This window comes from Rhipicephalus sanguineus, chromosome 2, assembly GCF_013339695.2.
Source record: "Rhipicephalus sanguineus isolate Rsan-2018 chromosome 2, BIME_Rsan_1.4, whole genome shotgun sequence".
NCBI lineage: Eukaryota > Metazoa > Arthropoda > Arachnida > Ixodida > Ixodidae > Rhipicephalus > Rhipicephalus sanguineus.
The window spans coordinates 47,246,696-47,267,097 of record NC_051177.1 but is presented as its reverse complement, the minus strand read 5'-3'; the positions used below and the strand labels follow the sequence as shown (position 1 = coordinate 47,267,097).

Genomic DNA, 20,402 nt, shown 5'->3' with positions numbered 1-20,402 from the left:
TAAAACGTGATCATCACTACAAAAAAAATAAATGTATGAAAGAAAACGAAAATTTTCTTAGCAGTGTCGGGTTTCGAAGATACGCCGCCATGCTCTGAGTGAGAGTGTCCCTACCACTAGGCTCCACATATCCTCCTCCTTTTAGGGTGAAAGCTATTATGAGATCACAACAGCCGATTTTGGTGCCGTAATTGTCCGCCGCCGCTGGTGTCTGTTCCGCTACTAGCCAAACAAGAAAAAATGAAATGAGAAAAAAAAAAATCTACCATTGGATGGGACTTGAACCTGGCCACTCTGCGTGGCATATGAGTATTCTACCACAGAGCCACGTTGTTTTTTTTTTCTTCATTTCCAGAGATTAGGAAACGCGGTGGGACAGAGCCACGTTGGTACTTGAAGCTTCTTCACAAAAAGGCCCTTTGCAGGCGTCATGTCGGGCAAGGAATCTCGTTAACATACGTAATATAGAGTGGTAGATAAGCATTCACACAAGGTGAATTGCACAACGGGTGGGTTGTTGAATACTTCCAACCCATAACGAAGGGCTCAGTCACAATTCTTTGTCATTAGCCACAGCACAAAGTGCACATAATGCCTTACAGACGTGTAGTGGGTACCACACTTCTCCATAGAATGACGAATAGCATAGCGGGTGCTTCTTTATTTGACACAAATTATGATTACGGCATACTGGGTACCTTGCCAATGCACTTGTATTACTAGTTGCCCAAAGGAGTTGACAAGCAGCTCTAGAAATGCCGCCCTTCCAGTTTTTGCTGTGACTGTGCTTCATGTTCGGTGCAGGCCTGGTGATATTTTTGCTTGCAGAACGCGAAGATATCTGAACCACATGAATGTGTTGTATGCATGGTGCAAAAGCAATGTAAAGGTGGGGAACGCTGTGTATGGAGGCTTTGTTGAATTTCATGGTGGTGGAATAAAAGCAGTCTATAGCTATGACACAATGTACAGCCCATGTAGCCTATTGTACACGCCAGGAACTTTAGACCGCAACATTTAGTGCCAGAATTGCGTTTAGGTGGGAACGGGATGCGCCTTCGATGGGGTGCATCCCCACCATCCATGGGATAAGTGATTTCATCTGGCATTAGAATCAATCTTCCCACTCAGTGCCACCAAGTATAATGTCTCAGCGCAGTGCCAGGCTACACTTGTGCGAAGTAGATGCCGACACGTCTGGTGCCAACACACATGAAATTAATCGATTCAGAACATTACTGGCATTTTTGAGAGGCTCCACGAGGTTTATGCGTGGCCAGTGAACTATTTTTGCCATTTTACGTATGCCAAAATATTTTACTATTTTTACATCTTCCACTGGTTTTAGTTTTACACTACTGAAGTGACCTTGGCAAAGCTGAGGAGCAGGCAATTGGTTTTACAAATTTTTCAAGTTAATTAAGCAGCGCCATAGCATACTACGTGGGCAGCAGACAGCACAGATGGCAAGTACCAACTGCAATAACCATACCATACTTAAAACATTCTCCATATTATTCAATTCGCTTACCTTTGTGGACACCTTTCTTGCTATCCTTGCAGACTTGCAGTCACTGAGGCAAATGCGATGAGTAATTCACAGCCGTGTATTTTTACAGGACTCATTCATACAGTCAACACTAATAGAGACAATGCTCCAGACACCTCTTCAGTACAAGAACCCATCGTCACATTGTATTATTGTATATACAGAAATGGGCCGACAAGCACACATGGCACCCATGACAAGTATGTACATGCTTTTGTGTACAGCTTCTAGAAAGCTATGTAATGTGTTGCAAGTGGGCGGGAAAAAAGAAAGCACTGTGAAACAAATGTGAAACAAATATATGGAGAAGTGATCTAAGTGACTGGACAACTTTTGTTAACTTTTATGTCTGGCCATCTCAGAGCACTGCCACATTGCAGACCTAAGATACCGCGAAGGCAAGTTTGTCACTGTTCAAAACTACAAACAGGGTCCTTCATTTAGAAGATATGCGGGCAATGCCTTATAATACATAAAGCAAAAACGTGCAAGTTGGTGACTGTTCTTTCCACAATGTCCAACAACCCCCTGTCCTGTGACTGTAAGACAGCTGTACTCTAACTTGGCACACAGCATCAGCAAAGACCTTACCATACAACTTGTGCTAAAATGTACAGTACAGTCCACTGTTAAAGGGAACACTTGAATGAGCACCCTTCATATTGCTGGCCCCTTACGGCAAGTGGATGGGGAAACTTCGTTCGTACATGGCAATGTTCTGTCAAAAGGAGTCGCAACTGTCAACCACCAGTAGTCTTATGCAAATCTAAGCCACTGTGCTTTTGCAAGAGAGCGTAATCTGAACATGCCCTGCACGCAAGTGTTCCCTTTAACAGTGGACCCGTCTGTACATTCTCCACTGCACCACTTGTGTGCAAGAACTTGTACGAAAAATACAAACCAGCTTTTAAAAAGAACTATTGCCAATACAAATGCAGCACAAGTGATACCCAAGGTACAAAACATCTTACTGCTGCAGCTAGCAACAGCAAAGAGTGATATCAGTTGTTCTATGAATGTTACAGTATTGCTAGCTGGCTTTCCAGCATGATTAATTAATTGATTATTTTTCAATGTGGCAGTTGCAGAGTGAAGTTGCTTGCACAGCCTACACACAATACGTGCACCAGGAGCTGTTGTGCTATGCTGCATTTGCATTAGGTGAAAATAATTTACCTGATATACAATGCAGCTGTATTCTTATTGGTAGGGGTGTGCGTATACTCGAATATACGAATACGGATCGAATTCCAACTTGTCGAATAGTTCGATTCGCGAATTGAATATGAAGTATTCGGTTACTCGAATATTTGATATATTCAGCGAGTCTGTTTGGTTGGCGGGTGAAACACATACAATACTTTGAGGCTGCACAGTCTGTTCAAAACTACACAAAGTTTGAATGTCACGAACCTGAGAGCACGCAGATTAAATTGTGGCCGTGACACAGCCGAGCCGCGAAACTCAACCAAGACAGCCTTTTGTTTGCGCCACTCGCACAGGCTGCACTATTCCTACACATGCAACAGTTGTAGATACACTTGGGAGGAATCGCAGACTGCAATTCGCGAGCACAAAGCGAAAGCGCGCCATTACGAACCGCAAAACCACACACCACGGCCGCCACAGAGAACATTACTGGCATGCAGCATTGGTTGCGTCGCGTCGCTGCACGGCCGATGATGATGATGATGATGTAGTAGTGGCCTGCCCCTTTGCAAAAGGGAACACGCTCAGTGTCGTGGCCTCAAAAAAGAAAAAAAAAACAGAACCAAAACCCGCACACGACAAAGGCAGGAGACGCGCACACAACAGCCTAGGTCCCAAGTTCGGCGTACAGTTGTCCACCACTCAGCTGGCCGCGCGGCACTAGCGCCACCTCTCGGCCGCAGAGCCACCCTACTTTCGCAAACGGGATAGAGGTGGCGCTTGTTTAACTTCTCCGCTGACTCGTCGAAGCTTTTCTCGTGAACATATTCATAGTCAGTGGTGTTTAGTTAACGCGTGTGTAACCACTCCTGCGTGCGCTTTTTAACCTTTTCATCTCTAAATTTAATTTCTTTGTTTAGTCCTCTAGGCCAGGGTATCGGTTGATGCCCACCCATTACAAAGGGTGGGGCGACAAATCCAATCCAATCCAACCGCTGGCTCTGCGCCATTTGGCCATTTGCGTCATTGCTCCGGGCAATCCGAAACCACCAAGTCCCTCGTAATTGGAAACCACGCCGACGTGTCCTGCTACTGAATTGTATTCGCGCGAGCTGCCGGAAAACGTCGTCCGACAGTCCTACTGGTCAGGTGCGACATGAGTGAACGAATGAAAAGTGCCATTTGGAAACATTTTGTAAAGAACTTGGCCCAAGAGGCAACGTGCAAAAGCTGTGACATGAAACTTCGCATGCCATCGAGTACCACGACGCCACTTGCAAATCATCTCACGAACAAGCATTTTTCTTTACATAGTGTGTTCATGAGAGACAGTGGTAAGCAAGGACGACCAGACGGAGCACAGCCGCTCATCAAAAATGCGTTGAAGTCGGGCAAGGACCTATCGCAGGGCGAGAGAACGGCGATAACCACAAGGATTGCCCAAATGCTGGCGCTCGACCTCCAGCCTTACAGCTGTGTCGAAAATCGGGGTTTCAAAGAGCTGATGAACCACATGGAGCCTTTGTACAAGATACCCAGCCGCACTACGTTTTCAAGGACAATCATCCCGGAGTTGTACCGAGACAGTCATGGCTATGAAGGAGAGAATGCACGCGGACTTCCAGGAAGGCGTAGAGTCAATCTTGTTGACAAGTGACATGTGGACGTCGAGGTCTAACGAGAGCTATATCAGCCTCACCTGCCACTAACCTTCAACGTCGAGATGAGAAGCTTTGCGTTAGAAAACCGGAGCGTGACCGAGAGCCACACTGCTTGCAACATCCTGGAGCACCTGCAAGCAATGATGGATAACTGGGAGCTGCCACTGCAGAAACTGCCAGTCTACGTGGTGATGGACAATGCAAGAAACTTTCGCGCGGCCCTTACGGGTATTTCTTGCGTCCCAATGCAGTGTATGGGCCATACACTGCAACTAGCTATAAAAGATGCCGAGGAAGAAACAGCAGGAGTGCCTGCCATTCTCAAGAAGTGTCGCGAAATTGTTGGCCATTAAAAACACAGTGCCCAAGCTGCGGCAAGACTGAAGGACTGCAAGCGACAAATGGAGCTCTCAGTTCTGGAACTTATTCAAGGTGTGGAAACAAGGTGGAATAGTGAGCACGATATGCTCTCTCGTCTTGTGCAGCTGAAGGAAGCCATCTGTGTGGAGCTGGCCACTTCTGAGACAACCGTGCCCAACCTGGCACCACAGGAGTGGAAAGCTGTGACTGGACTAGTCAAAGCTCTTGAACCAATCGTATTGGGGACCAAAGATCTTAGTGGCCACAAATATGCAACTTTGTCGTCAGTGGTACCGTTTTTGCATGGAACACAGACGGTTCTGAAAGACTGTATTGCAGCCGATGATGACACCTCAGAGTTTGCTAGAAATTTGCTGAAAAGCATGAGGACAAGGTTTCCAGGGCAGGACGAGCAAAAGGAGTATGTGCTGGCAGCCGCCTGTGACCCAAGGTTTAAGAACCTCTTCTGTACTGAAACATTCCAGGAAACAAGGCTATTGGAGCATGCAAGAACTGAGTTGCAGCTCCCTCCAGAAGAAGAATCAAGTGACTGTGTCGAAGCATTGGCATCTACAGCTCACAAGAAGCGTATCAGCAGTATCTGGGACAGCATTGAGAAGCTGGCAGCGTCATCAGAAAGAAGACACTCCACCAAAACAGCCAACATCGAGGAGTTTAAGCGGTACCTTCGAGAGCCCACTTGCAGCAAGGACCAAGACCCTCTAGCATTCTGGAAAGAAACACGCAAGCAGCGCTTCCCAGGATTGTGCAAGATGGCCATGAAATACATGGGCATTCCCGCAACAAGTGTACCAAGCGAAAAGTTGTTTTCGACGGCTGGTAACATTCACGGCCCGGAGGGAGAAGTTGACCTCAGATCACGTACAACAGCTGCTTTTTTTGCATGAGAATTTGTAAAGATTCGTGCTTCTTTTAAATAAACTTGTTATTCAATATTCAATTCGATATTCGGCTTTTTTTTCTTAATTAGATTCGGTATTCGATTCGAGACTTACTATTCGGTATTCGCACACCCCTACTTATTGGCCACGCAAATGCACTTCATATCTATGAACAGAAATGCTTCACACCACGAAGTGCCACATCAGGTATTGTACAAGTCTGCTGAAATTGTTTAGCCTTTCTTGTTAAAAATTGTACAAAGACTGCAGTTGAACAGTTAAGTACGCAACCTTTTCAGAATACTGTCCTTGGCCGCTCTTGTGCACTCCTTCAGAAGCTGTACCGAATGCCAGCATTCCTCGAAATTCATCCGCTATAGGCCCTGTTGGCACAAAAACTAGATAAAACAGGATTCACTAGTTGCGCGTTACGACACCAAACGGTAACATTGTGCAACCTTCCAGCTGTCTCTGATGTGTTCTTGGAAGGCAGCTTAGTGATCACTCGATACAGGTTGGGAGCTACGATCACTGCGCCCTAACTTGCAACAAAGGAAATTGGCTGCCATTGTAAGTGCCTCTCGACAAACACAGGGGGACGTTGACAGCAACCCCGTTGCATCGAGCAAGCTGATTAGCTCGAACTTGTAGGTTTGAGCTAATCAAAGCAACCGGCCACAGCCCACTGGTGTCGCCTTCAGGTGAAGAGTGCACGAAGCTTGTTAAGCTGTGCACCACTGCTACCGATGTGGAAGAGCTGTCCAAGCTCTAAGGGGCACAGCAGCATGAAAGTGAAACTGGTAAACTATGTGGATGAAGGACGCCATTCCAAGAGCTCAGTTGAAAAGTTTTGCATAGGCCTTGCGCTCCTTTGCCTTGTAGGCTTGCATTTCACCTTTGACAGCTGCAATCTCCGAAAGTATTGCTGCGAAAAATAAATGCCACAGTGAGCGTACAGCGACTATGCAGAGAAGATAACAAGAAAATTCATGTACGTATACTTAATGGCATACACTTTGCTGGTTTAGAAGTGTGTTCAAATTTTGGAAACAATTAGAGAAAGAAAAGGCAGCCAAGTATCCCTTAATAAAGGGTGCTTTAAAGAAGTATTTTTGACTTCTACCGTATTTACACGACTGTAGGTCGACCCATTTTATCTAAATTTAAATTCCGAAGTTGGGGGGCTTGACTTACAATCGAAACCAAAACTAGTACAGCCAGTTACGGTGGGACAAACGAGAAATCAGGGAAGTTGTGGCACGGTTACGACATTGTGTTTGTGTTCTGGCTCTACCTGTAACATATACCACACTTTCTCGCGTATAACCTACACCCTAAGTTACAATTCACGAAAATTTTCTAAAAAATGATACCCACGCATTGCCACGAAGCTAGCTTCCTTGCATAGCTGTGAAGCATTGCTGTGAGGCAGTCTCTGCACACCGGAATTGGAGTTTTTGTTTTGACGTTACAAAAGATGTTTCAGTGCTAGTTGGCAATACATTTTTAAAATACTTATAAGATACGTCCTGTACTCATAAAATAAAATTTTGTGAGGACAGGACAGAGAAGTGCGTGACAGGACGAGCACTGGCTCCAAATATGGGATCAGCAAACTATGGAGTCAGCGCCCGTCCTGAATCCATAGTTGGAGTCATTTTTCTTTTTTTTTGCTGTGCAATTTTTGGGAGGGTCGATCTACATTTGAGTTGACTTACAATCCTGTAAATGCAGGAATTCTTTGCTCTAAATGACTGTCCAAACTTTCTAGACCTAAAAAAAAAAACATTCTGACAGGCATCAGAGAGCCCTGTATAATTTACTGTAATAATTATTTATATGAATCAGTTCTGGTTTAAGTACCTGGAAGGCAAGTATCATGCCATGTCATGGCTAGATGTGCTACCTAAAGGCATAAAGAGGGACCGGTTAGCGACAAGAACACAGACAAGGTGAGGCACGGTGTCATACTTTACCTTGTCTAACTTAACTATCACAAATATTGCACGATAAATTAGTTTGATTCCTTGGAAAAGCTGTGGCTGCTAGTAGTGGGTGTAGCACTCTTGCCAATTTTTTTCATGAGCAACATGACCACATCTAGCACTAGCATTACGTCAGCAAACTTTGCTCTGCGTGACATCATAATATGATGTAGATCTGTCATGTCTGTTATTTAAAGACCAATTTTATTAATACTATAACTAAACTATTTTAACGCGATAGCATTAAAGAGCTCGTTTCGCAGAAATTCCGGTGTCGGCGCCATTGGTTGTGAGCGATAAAGCAGCATTCTCAGTGAGCGAAAATTCGAGGTAGATGCAAATAAAGATACACTCAAACCTCATTATAACAAAGTCACAGCTGTCACGAAAATAACTTCGTTATATCCGAAAATTCGTTATAAACGTTTATTTGTAGCACTGTATCTATGACAAGTCTATTATTCGTTTACTTCGTTATCACCGATAATTCGTTATATCCGTGCTCGTTATATCGAGGTTTGAGTGTATGAGCCAGAGGGCGTTCGCACTTTGGCTTTCCTTGCAGCATGGTTTAGGCCTCCACTGAGAAGCAAAGGCAGGCTAGCGATTGGGAAGGCGATACGAACACGGCCCGATTACGCTATCGCATTATAGTCTTGTTGCTGCCGCCTCCAAGAGAGACGGGTGTGTGGTGTGGTCGCACCATCTCTTGGAGGCATGCAATGGTGCACCTCGGTTTTCCGCAGTTTCCGAGAGATGGTGCAACCACGGCACGCGGATGTTCCCTTACAAACACGCAGTGGGTGCATCGCTAGTTACCCATAGCAATGGCACACACATTTGTGTACACATTTTCTTACACACACATAGAGGGTTCATCGATACTTAGAAAAAAATGTCACACGCGTATGCATTCCCTCACGTCACTGGGCTGTTGACATGCTTGTGGATTCTGTGCATTCACAATGACTTTTGACTGCAGTGACTGAAAGTGTCAGTGCAGTGTGTGTGTGCAGTGAGTGAACTCAACGTGTACGAACGCAGAGAGAACAGAGGCGCAGGGTACAGTCTATAGTTTGCCCCAACAGCGCATCAGCTTACAATACTCGCTTGTGCTTTGGACACACAAAACACTGTTCTCATAAATGGTCTGTTGAAGAGAGTGGAAACCTTTACTTTTACTATAGGTATGTTGTGTATGTGCATGCGTGTGTGCAGATATCGCTGTTGCATTCAACTCTTAAAGGCGAAGCTTAAGAGCACCCCAATCTTTTAAGAATTTTTGCATTTGTTAATGCTAATCTTTTTATATGCATACAATGAGCGGCAGAGTTTCTACAACTTCGAAAATGCATGTCAGTACTTTTTTATTATTTAATAAGCAATGTGTCGAACATGCAAGCTTCGCTTACTAGTAACTTCGTCACCAGCGAAAGCATACCAAAACATCTAAGAAATTAATACAGCATTCAAATTAGTATACGTGGTCTGATACTAAGTTCAGTACGTAAAATCTCTAGCAATAATGTTACAAGCTTCTTGTCTAATCAAACAACAACAGCTCGGTGAAAGAAAGATATGCACTTCCTACCCTGAAACCTTTGCATAAAACTTTACTGCCTTTTCAGATGTAGCGCTGAAAACATTAAAGGGAAGAGACTTATAGCAATATACCACTAAAATGGAACAAACCTTAAGTGGCACCAGACACAAAGGCGTAAAACGAGAGTGCGCACTACTTGTTCATTACAGCTTGGTGGCAAGCGCTACCTACCTTTATTGTTGGGGGAAAGAGACAGTGCTTGTTGCAAGTTCGCCTGCAAAACAACAAAGTAACATCTCAAATGAAGTTTTTCCCTTTTTTTTAAAGTTTAAAAGTTCCTTAATTTCTGCCCCTTTCATGCAGTGGGTTACGCAATAAACAAGTGGTTGAAAAGGGGAAATTTGGATGATGCAAATAAGAATTATCAGCCTTGGCCCCTAAACGACCTTCGATATTTTTGTTTAATGTTTCAAGTAAATGCGCGTATCGAGTTCAGAGCGCCGTCACAATCAACAGTGCCAAATATGGCAGCACTACTCGTTGCGGGCGCGCCAAGAAAAAAAAAAGAAAACCTTGCGCTCGTTTCTAGACCTTTCGGTATCCCCAGCATTGGTCGTGACGTCACCAGGAGAATCTGGTCATGTCAGCAGCAGAAAGAACCAGTCTGTCTGCCTGCAGGTACGTGCGCTCTCTCCTCATCTTCCTCGCGAACACTCGTTCAGGAGAAGAGAAGAGTCAATGAACGGAGCGTAGTGAAGAAAAGAGCGAAACGAGCGAGGGCTGCATTTTGATCATCCAACGCATCTAACTGCATTTTACGGTGCCATCTCAAAAAGTTCTCACGGCCATGAGTCACTGTAGACTTGTGCACAACTTGCACGAGCACAACCAACAAGTCCAGTCAGCCATTCTTAGAAAAACAGTGCACAACTGCAGTACCACAACTAAATTTTGACCTTTGGGTGGTTTAGGGGCCCTTTAAAGAAAGGTGGCATTTAGCAGTTGGGACGTCCCACAGCAGGGTTAAGAATGCACACATCCAGACAGTAACTGCAAACGGTATCCACAACACACTGCCTATGAAGAGTTTTGGCATATGGTCCAAGTTGGAAAACATCAGCATTAAAGGAAGCGCACCATGCTTTTCTCATAGTCCCGCATGCCATGGAAGGCCTGACCCCTCCGGAAGAGTGCCTTGGGGTGTCTTGGTTCGAGGTCAAGGGCCTGCAAATGTGTTGTGCTTTGTTGGAAAAAAAAAAAAAAAAAATCACCGCCCAAGCACTCCAAACAGATGGTTAACCAGCAAAACTGGTTAACCATCTGTTAACCATCGGCCCCGGTATTCATCACTGGGTTAATTCTGACAGTTCATTAAAGTCTTTTTCAATTACTGGTTATGTTTGTCCAGAAATCTCAATGGGTGTTTGCTGCACGCGTGTACCCTTCTTATTTTTTAGTGGACCAGTGGTGAGTAGTGAGGCTTGCCCAATTTCTGTGGAACATACACGCTAGGAGTCTTTGCATACATAGGACAGATGAATTTTGGTTTTGCTTAACCATATACAGCTTTGCTGCAAAACCGGAAATGCTCGACTTTTTAATATTTTGGTTCTGCTGCCTCACTTCGTTTAGAAACATTCTTGCGTAGTAACAAGAAATGAGCAGTTGACAGTAAAACTCCGCTCCTAGCTTACCCGACGTCATTCAGTATGAACATGGTTAGCTTGCATTATCTCGACTGTTACAAGGCTATATAAGCTTTTGTTTGGTTTATAAAATGGCTCAGCTAGACAAGATGAATGAAATCTAGGGATGGGCGAATATTCGGGCGTTTCGAATATTCGAACGAATATTACAGTATTCGAATTCACTTCGATACGAATTTAGATTATTCGAAATTTCAAAGTATTCGAAATGAAGAAATATATGTATACATTTGACCGCACATAACCCCCTGTAAAGGTGGTTTCACTGCAGCGTCTGGTTGCTGTGCCGTGAAACAACCCATCCAGGGGAAATCTGCACTGCCGCGAAGCCACACTTCAAGGTTAAATGTACATATTTTTTTAAGTTTAAAAGCGTGTTATATGCGCTTATATGCGCTAAGTATAGTAATTTTTAACTTGTAACGTATTGCACCACTTATAACTTGCACCCTACTGCTATTCAAATCTTGATACTATTCAAGGCTGCTTCCACTTCATTTCAAACCAAAAAAGTGACATTCACTCATACCTAGTTCCAATCCTTAAAAATATTGTGCAAGGGTCACGACAAAAATGCTAATTTTTCTTAATAATATGCGGTAAATACTATTCGATTCGAAATTATTCAACCAAATCACTATTCGCTTTGGATTCGCTTCGAACCTCAAATTCACTATTTGCCCATCCCTAATGAAATCTATAGTCCCACACAGAATTATTGGTTATTGCTGTTATGAATACATGCACGAAGCTGTGTTTAGAACAGGTGCGCAATGAAAATGGCCATTAACAGATACACATATCTAGTCACCTTCACAGTTGCTGTGTTAGTGATATCGTTTTGTACATCTCAATAGGTTCCCAGATATCAAACACGAACATGTTTCGAGTGGTAAATCCTTATTCATGTCCTTTTCACCACAGTGCACTATCTAGGACACTAGAAAGATGTTATCCCTGTTTGATTTGTCTAAATTTAAGCAGCTTGGAAATACATCTGTGAAGAGGCAGAGCTCTCTGCACGTAGAAGTTCGAAATTAAAAGAAATCACATACAATACTCCCGATAACACATTCAATTATAAAAGCGAGTCTTTCCAAAAAAACAAGAACAGAACAAATGGAATGAGAAAAGTTTGGAATAAGGTTACGCAAGTACATTAAGTATTTCAAGTAACTTTGCAGGGGATTGAAACACATTCACCATCTGTCTACCCTCCCCATGGTAAATATTTATAATATCCTGCTAAGTGCCAGAAGCACGCATATTTGGTCACCTCATCGCAGTCATCCAAAGCCTGGTGGTACCTCTTCAACTTCAGCTTAGATGCAGCGCTGCAATGAAAGAGTACAAGTGAAATACGCCTAGCCAAGTGTTGTGTAACATATAGAATCCTTCCCAGTCGTCCTTCACATGTTGCAATGTTCTGCACACTTTACACCATCTTTGCGGCACTGACAGACGTTACTTGTTTGTCTCTCTTTTTCTTTTTTTTAAGACATGATATCTTTTGGGTTGCTTCATACAGTGGCGCTATGAGATTGTTTCTTGTGCCCACCAGATTCTTCCCTAGAGGTCAGATAGATTTGAGCAAAATTGATGATAAAGTTTTTCGGTCAATTTGAAGCTGTAATGCACGGCTTCCTACCGCAACCCATAGCTTTTCTTGCTGTTAAATGGCCAAACTAATCTTGACCATCACTGTGCGATCAAACAAAGTATGGAATAAAAATGTTTGCAGCCAGACAAATGGTAAGGAAATAGTCTACGCAAAGCATGTCAGCAGAGTCAAAGCGCTGCTAAAAACACTGAAGTCATCCCGAAGCACTGATCTCATTACCATTTGAAACAGTAGGAATATTCGCACAACCAACTTTAGCAGCTCGACGTTCGCGGAACTTCCAGTGGTGAAGTACATGAAACATGGCATAAGTACTGGTGGATTTAAGTGACAAAGTGCCATGCAGTGCAAACAATGGGCCACATATCTTGGCCAACCGTGCATTTGGTAGCCATGATTTAATTAACAGATGTCATAATCCTGTATGCTTTTCTTCATGTATCGATGTAAGCAAAGTTTGCAGCCACAACGAAGCAGGGAGCAAGCTGATGTTCTGCGGTTCATAAGAATGCATGGAAACTACAGAACAACTTGCCTGTTAAGAATGCAAGGCAGCACCACGCTGGCAATCTTGCTCTCCTGCTCTTTGGAGAGCTCGTTCACCTCGTGTAACCTGTTGAGATACCTGCAAAAACAGTGACAGACTGACATGAGGGCTTTCTCCCTCACGTACTACAGAAATCTCGTTCAAAGTGAGTACACTGTAGAAACTTTGTTTCTAAGCAGCTTGATTTATAGGAAGAAAATTCTGCGGGGAACTCTGAGAGAACTGCTTCACTGCTAGCAGAGCACTGCAAGCAGTGTAGGAAAAATTAAGTGCAATGCTCCGTTTGGGAGTGCAATGCCCCTTCAAGTGCAATGCTCCATCTGACAGAATCGGACAAGACAGTCCTGCATAGTTGGCATGGATGTTTCCAATGAAGCAAGAGATCACAGGCAGGTCAGTAGAAACATATTCGCAGGAATGCACTGGCTGTTGTGCAGTGTTCTATGCGTTGAGCAAAGAGGTAAACGGGAGTTTGAAATACATGTAGCACAATGCTGTACATTTACATGGTATGTTCCTGGGAATGCAACTGTTTGATATGGTGAATAATTCACTGTCTAGATTCGAGTGTATTCAATATTCATCCTAAAGGAATGAATAAATATTGCAGCCAACAAATCTTCCGGTGGGGCCATGTAACCCTATCACACATGCAGGCAATGCTAAGATACAAAAATGCGCAATTGCAAAAGTTATATACCACAACCATAGGTCGGCAAAAAAATTGGAGCTCACTCAGACTCAGACTCACAAGTAAACTGGACTCACTTGGACTCATGCTCACTAAAATTTTTCACAACCAAACTCACTCGGACTCAAACTCACGATGATATTACTCACCCAGCACCACTCATGCTCAGACTCACATCCCCATTCGGAGTCTGGGCGAGTCTGAGTGAGTCGACTTATGAGTGAGTTTGCCGACCAATGACCACAACTGTACAGCAAATAAAGTTGTGCCAAGCCAAGCTTTCCTTTGAGATGAGCTGTTTAATGTTTGCCGATACTGTCGGTGACCAAAGCCTATAAATGTTTTTTCTTCTGTGTGTGTCTAATAACTGAATGGGAACATAATAAGAGTTACCACTGCGGCCACTTCAACTTTCTACTAGTGGCTTGCATAATAATATATAAAGGCACGTGAAAAAAAGAAAGGTTTCCTTTTCTATGACTGGTACCTGGCTGCTTCTTGCACTTTCTGCTTCATTCACTGAAATAAAAGCACATTCAACAAAATCATGCCTTTACTTCACTTCATCTGTGTCCATTATCTTGAGACGAAATGCAAAATGCTGCATTGTGCAGCCCTGAAAATGGTTGTACTAGTACTGAGTATGACTGAACTAAAAATGTATCGTCGCCATCGGAGATCAGCAACATCAGGTGTGCAGAGATGAGGTTAAAATGTGCCATGCATGAGGAGCAGAAGAATTCTTTACAAACCTCAAAGCTTTTTTGTACTTGGCATTTGCTGACACGTAGTCTTCTTTCCGGAAGTAGCGGTTACCCGACTGTCGGATTTTTTCAGCCACACACATTATGTGCTCAATCTGAGAAAAAAAATTTGATAGGGTAGCCGCCATAAGTATAAAGTATGACAGCATGTTTTTCGAGACAATGCCTTAAAGAATCATCTCTTAAAGGGCCAGTAAACAACCCCGAGGTCCAGAAATTGCAATGAAGAGAAATATGCGCACTTTTGCTATGTGAACATGCTGCCAAAAGAATTTTGCGAATACGTGCTATAATAAGGAAGTTACAGAGGTTAGAACATCCGTTTCGGCTGGTTTCCCCTTCTCAGCCACAGGGAGGGGAAGGCGTAGTTCGTCGCCGTGACTCCGCCCAATTTGGCAACGTGACAGGACGTCAGCAATTGACGTCATCGGCGAGCTTGATCAGCCGCTATGCACTTCTGCTTGCTGCGGCCCCTGGTTGTTTATTGTTTACGTTGTCGCACGTGCTCCGTAACTTTACGGGCAGTTTTCGGCTCTTCGGTATTTTTAAACCTTTGTGACAGTTCACAATGCAGCAGGAATGTGTGCTTGCTTTCCAAGACGACCAAGGGGCGCGAGAGAAAAGAACCCCGCTTGCTGCACGTGCAATGGAAAAACCAAGCAAGCACGACCCGTCCGAGCTACCGGAGGTTCCCCTCTCTCCGCTCGATTTGCAGCCGATAAGTGAACAACGCTTCCTCTATGTGTTGCTCATGTCAAGGCCAAGTTCGTGCAGGTGCTACCTGCGTGGCCGAAACCGCATCACTGCAGGGCCAAGAAACAAGGTGCAGTTTCGTAGCGGCGGGTGGGAACAGGAACTGACGTTAACTTCTTGAGGCCTGGTTTAGACCAATCAACGAGCTCAGTGCTACGTAAACTCGCCGATCGCCGAGTTTGCGTCACTGCGCGTACGAGGAGGACTGGTCAGGCATAGGAAAGAAGCGCGGGAATTGTTTTTCGAAATGAAGGGTCTGCGCGGCGCGCAGCGCTGTAATATTCGGAAAACGTGATTGCCGCGGTCTACTGTACGAATTAGCGAGCTTGTTTGGGGGTGTAAAAAAAAAGTCGCAGCCTGTTTACGGGCCCTTTAAAACAATAATAATGCAGCTGGTCTTAGTGCACAAAATGCCACAGAAAGAACAATGGGAAAAGTACAACAAAGGAGGCATGCGATTTCTCACATGTATTCTGTAGGAGAATTCTTACACACAGGACATAGAAGTAGGCTCATAAAGTGAGAGTTCAGCATGTGCTTTGTATGAGCAATAATACTGTACAGTACTCATGGATTGAAACAGGACAATTCAGGGCTAAGTAACGCATATATTTTACTTCCACTATCTTCAGTTTGGGTCATATTGGCGTAATTTCGATTTGAACGCGCAGATCAGAGCCAACATTATCTTTAGAAACCAAATTCATCACGACATGACGTGGTTATCTCGAACAGTTGCGCACACCAGTCGTTACACAAAAAAATTTGATCTCGCGTTTCAATCCGTGAGTACTGTACATGGTTGAAGAATGACTAATATTTTACACCCAATATACAGCCTATGTTAGCACTTCACAAAGAGCCAACTTGAAAGTGCAGATGGCCTCTGCCACAGTAGTACAAAAACATTTACCACAGGTTCCCGACATTCATAAGCAAAGAACTTGGCACCAGAGAATGATAAATGCAGTAAGATGCAGAATGTGAAATGAAGCGAGCTTTCAGCTATGCCAAAAAGCTTGCCAATAAAAAAGTTTGGTGGTTAGGGATATTAAACTAAGAGATTGTGGGGATGCCATCTCTCTTTCATCTAAGAATAAAGAAAACTGCTTGGTGACTTTTGCAATGGTAATGTGCACGTCTGTGAATCTGCACAGACCACAATCATAATGCAGTACCTTGGATAGTATATCCATGGCTAACACAACTCACGTATTTTCCTACTCAATATGTGGCTCAATAACCATTCGTGTAAAGTGAGTGGCAAGTTTGGGATATGAGTAAAACAGCATGCTAACAACTTACATGTAGCACCTAGGAAAGCAGAGGTAAACTTCTGGGCACTTGCTGACATTACAAAAGCAATGTAGACAGAAGTACAGTATCGGAGCCCCGAGTGCGACCTCAGCCTGAAGCACTCACATTGCTGAAGTCGAGGTCCGAGTCATCGGGGAAAGGAGGAAAGACATCCTCAGTGTTGTCCCGCTCACAAATTCCGAAGTCACCACCAGGGGGTATTTCACCGCAGTTCTCAATTATGCATTCCTGCGAGAGATTGAGTACAACGTTCGCAATGTACATAGCTGCAAGGATGAAAAAGCAGAGGCACTCTCCAGTAACTGATGGGGTAGAACTCTTCAGTCACTCACCACAAGCATTCTTTGGAAGAAAATTATTCATTCATGGGCCAACAGAGTTGCAATTCACTCTGCAGTAAAACTGAGAGCTGCACAAATCAGATGGGTACAAAGGCAGAACTAGTTTAATTGCCATATTGTTTTTTCAGCTACTTTTGTAGTTAGGTGGAGAAAAAAGGAGAGAGAGAGAGTTAGGTGTGGGGGGGGGGGGGGCGTTTGTCGATGTGTCCAAGAAGCAATTATCAACAACCTCATCTGTTGTAAGCAAGCTAGTAATGTCATGGATGACTGTTATCAAAAAGAGACATTTTCAAATCCCCCCCCCCCTTTTTTTTTCCTCTGTCACTTCGGAGCACATAAGCGCCATAGCACTTAAAGCTCAATAATGGTTGCAGAGCACGGTCAGGTAACAGTACAGTTTCTTCTGTGTATACGCTGGCTTGGAAAACTTTGGAAAGGCTGTCTGATTTTCAGAAAGGTTAAATGATAACAATATCCAAGGTTTTATGTGCCGAAACCACGATATGATTACGGGGCACGCCGTAGTGGAGGGCTCTGGAAATTTTCACCATCTCGTGTTCTTTCTCGTGCACCGACATCGCACAGCACACGGACCTCTAGCATTTTGCCTACATCTAAATGCGACCACCGCAGCCGAGATCGAACTCGCGACTTTCAGGTCAGCAGCAAACACCGTAACCACTATACCACTGCAGTTGGTGTGCAGATTAAAAGCACTGCTAAGGTGCTGCTTTCATCCATACATGAAAAAATATTTCAGGTAGTTACTGCAACTCATCAAGCCTCTCATGACGCATTAGCAGAGTCAGAATGTAGTGTACCAAGCAGTTGCTTACTTCAACAGGTGTGTCACTGTCGTTGGTGCGAACATACTCAAGCACCGAGACCACACCCATGCCTTTGATAACCTGGCCAAAGATGATGTGCTTGCCATCAAGGTGGGGTGTGGGCACTGTCACAATATAAAACTGCGAGCCGTTTGTGTTCGGCCCACTGTTGGCCATGCCCACTAGTCCTGGACGGTCATGCTGCACCAAAAAAACACAAAGCGATGATTCGCCATACAGAGAAAAAACAGGCACAGGAACGGTATGACAACAAGCTGGCACTTGTTGAAGTTCATACTTACGTTTATTAACACTCTGTTCATATTCACGTCTACTTATGTTCACTTATGTTCATAATCACGTCTATTCACTCCTTCGATCAACTGCTTATACTCACGTCTTTGAAGCAAGTGTGAGTGAGTACACTCAAGCAAGAGTTCAGGTTGGCACTCACACTTTGTTGCCAACGTATACCCAAGCATGGGTGTGCTTGTCATATTAACGATAGATATGTACAGATGATGTTGTATAACAATGTATGCCAGCAAGTTTAATATTGGAGGCAGTTGTAATGAATAGTAACAAAGATGCAAGGGGCTTGAAAAAGTAAGCACCTACCTTTAGCGAAAGGTCTTCATCAGGGAAAAAGCGGCCGTAGATGCTTTCTCCTCCGCTTCCATCTCCATGCGTGATGTCCCCACCTTGGACCATGAATTTTGGCATAACTGCAAGATAATAAATGACATGACTTACCAGGAAGAGACACGCTGAGGTGAATAAGTGACATTTCATTTTATCAATGCTATTGACACTAATTATGTTGCTTCATACCAATAAACAGACATATTTTTCATGCTAAACATATTTCTGAACAGATTATGCAGCATATTGAAAAGGGAGTTTCAGGTGCTGTGTATGCAAATGGCTCTTGGTACCCACAGAGATTTTTGCACACCCAAAGCACCATGTTCTGCTTCAGCTCTTTTGTTAGTTGGTTTGCATTAATTTGTACAGGCTGTTTCATACTTAGGGGAAATCTTGGAGCGCTTGGCATCGCGATGCGACTAGCGCGGCAATCGCGCGCCGGCAGCAGCTCGCGCGTGCGCAGACGCTTCAAGGGCGTAGAGTTGTACATCTGCGCAAGCGCGAGCTGCTAACGCCGTGTGGTTGCAGCACTGGCCGCATCACGATGCCACGCGCTCCGAGATTTCCCCTTAGTGTGAAACAGCCTGTACACCTGGTAATGCATCTCATTACTTTAAGTGCACAAAACCTTACCTAATGAATAGACGGCATTGTTTACTGCATATTGTTGACGTGTGGTTAGTTTTATATAGGACAGACACTGCAATGCTTCAATTATAGGTTGTGTGAGCATGCTAACAATGCAAAAAGAAAGTAGGCGGATGGCTGGCCATAGGGTTAAAAAATCTAACAATATTGCAAAATTAAGTGCTTATTGCACTATCAAGTAAAAAACTTTTGTTCCTAAGAGCCAATAGATGTGTAGAATAATATAGCATCTTTAAACATGAGCAGCATACCTCTTGCATTTATAATAATGGTCACGAGTTTCTGCAATAAAGTTCGTTGCGAGTTACAAACAGGTGAAAATTATGTCTCTTGCTTGTCTGTAACACACTGCGTAATCTGTTCTTCTCCAATCTGGCGAATTTTCTATGGCAACTAAAGAAATAGGAAAGCATGTTGGAAACGAACACAAGAAAACAGATTAATTTATGTTCGTAGTTTAAGATTCATTATACACATGAAACCAGAAAAAGTAATAAGCGAACGAAACTTAAGCCAATCGCGGGGTCATGCATAGTGATCCAAGTTTTGTTGCTAACTTTTGTGAAACTTGCATCCCTTGTAGTGAAGAGGCACTTTGCTGACTCCCAATCCTTTTTCTCCAGTGCACAAGGCTCGAAAGTTCTCCGCAGTCTGTGGTTGAATTTGCCGGAAAAGTTCAATCACAATGCGGCCCACTGTGTGGAAAAAAATACAAACAAACCTCAGAACACACAATATGAAATCGCCGCGATAGCGAAGCTCAAGGTGGAAAACTTTCAAAGCGCATCAAGTGAAGAGTGACCACTGTGCTACAGCGAAGATATATGAATATTTACCATTACTAAGAACTCAAATTCCGCAAAACGTCGCTAGCGTGGAACGACAAAACGGAAAATTGAACGTGAAAGTACCGACACACATCACTTCTCAATGATCACCTACAGGTCGTAAACAGACCAACGTGATCAGTCACGAGCTGTCTGAAATAGCGAATTGGACAGCTAAAGTACCGCGAGCGAAGGATGCTTAGGCGCCGGCGGACAATGTTCGAGATAGCGTCAATGTCAGGATGGCGAAGGCGTTAAGCCCACATAAATTGACTACACCACAGACGATTCTCGCGTGGAAGTTGTCGTTTTCGTAGCCCGTTGCCGGGGCACGACGGGGCCACGGGTGCTGTATGGGACACGGACGCGACACTAGAATTTTTCTGCCGCGGAGGGATGGGAGATTTCGTACCGAATTCTTCACCAATTCTCACGTCGAGGAACACGTGTGGATTCGGTGGCATCGGAGAGTCCGACATTTTTAATGGGACGAGAGAATTCGCAAGAGCGATCGCAATGACCTTCGATGTTTAGTGGCTTGGGGGCAGCACTAACGATAAACATTC

General features: G+C 44.0%; 2 protein-coding genes across 2 annotated transcripts; one reads left to right on the top strand and one right to left on the bottom strand.

The window, feature by feature from the left end:
- Positions 1–1,593: 1,593 nt before the first annotated feature.
- On the bottom strand, positions 1,594–20,347 carry LOC119382881 (peptidyl-prolyl cis-trans isomerase D). Its single transcript, XM_037650775.2, has 11 exons — positions 20,249–20,347; positions 19,567–19,704; positions 18,335–18,441; positions 17,726–17,917; positions 16,654–16,776; positions 14,467–14,573; positions 13,012–13,101; positions 12,132–12,189; positions 10,287–10,373; positions 9,381–9,423; positions 1,594–6,546 (listed from the first exon to the last, which is right to left on the bottom strand). Exons 1-11 carry the CDS (start codon positions 20,313–20,315, stop codon positions 6,458–6,460), a joined length of 1,101 nt encoding a protein of 366 aa, XP_037506703.1. The 5' UTR covers positions 20,316–20,347; the 3' UTR covers positions 1,594–6,457.
- LOC119381566 (zinc finger BED domain-containing protein 4) lies at positions 4,422–6,393 on the top strand. Its single transcript, XM_037649340.1, has 3 exons — positions 4,422–4,559; positions 4,845–5,559; positions 6,323–6,393. The coding sequence occupies exons 1-3, from the start codon at positions 4,422–4,424 to the stop codon at positions 6,391–6,393; spliced, it is 924 nt and encodes a 307-aa protein (XP_037505268.1).
- Positions 20,348–20,402: the final 55 nt, after the last annotated feature.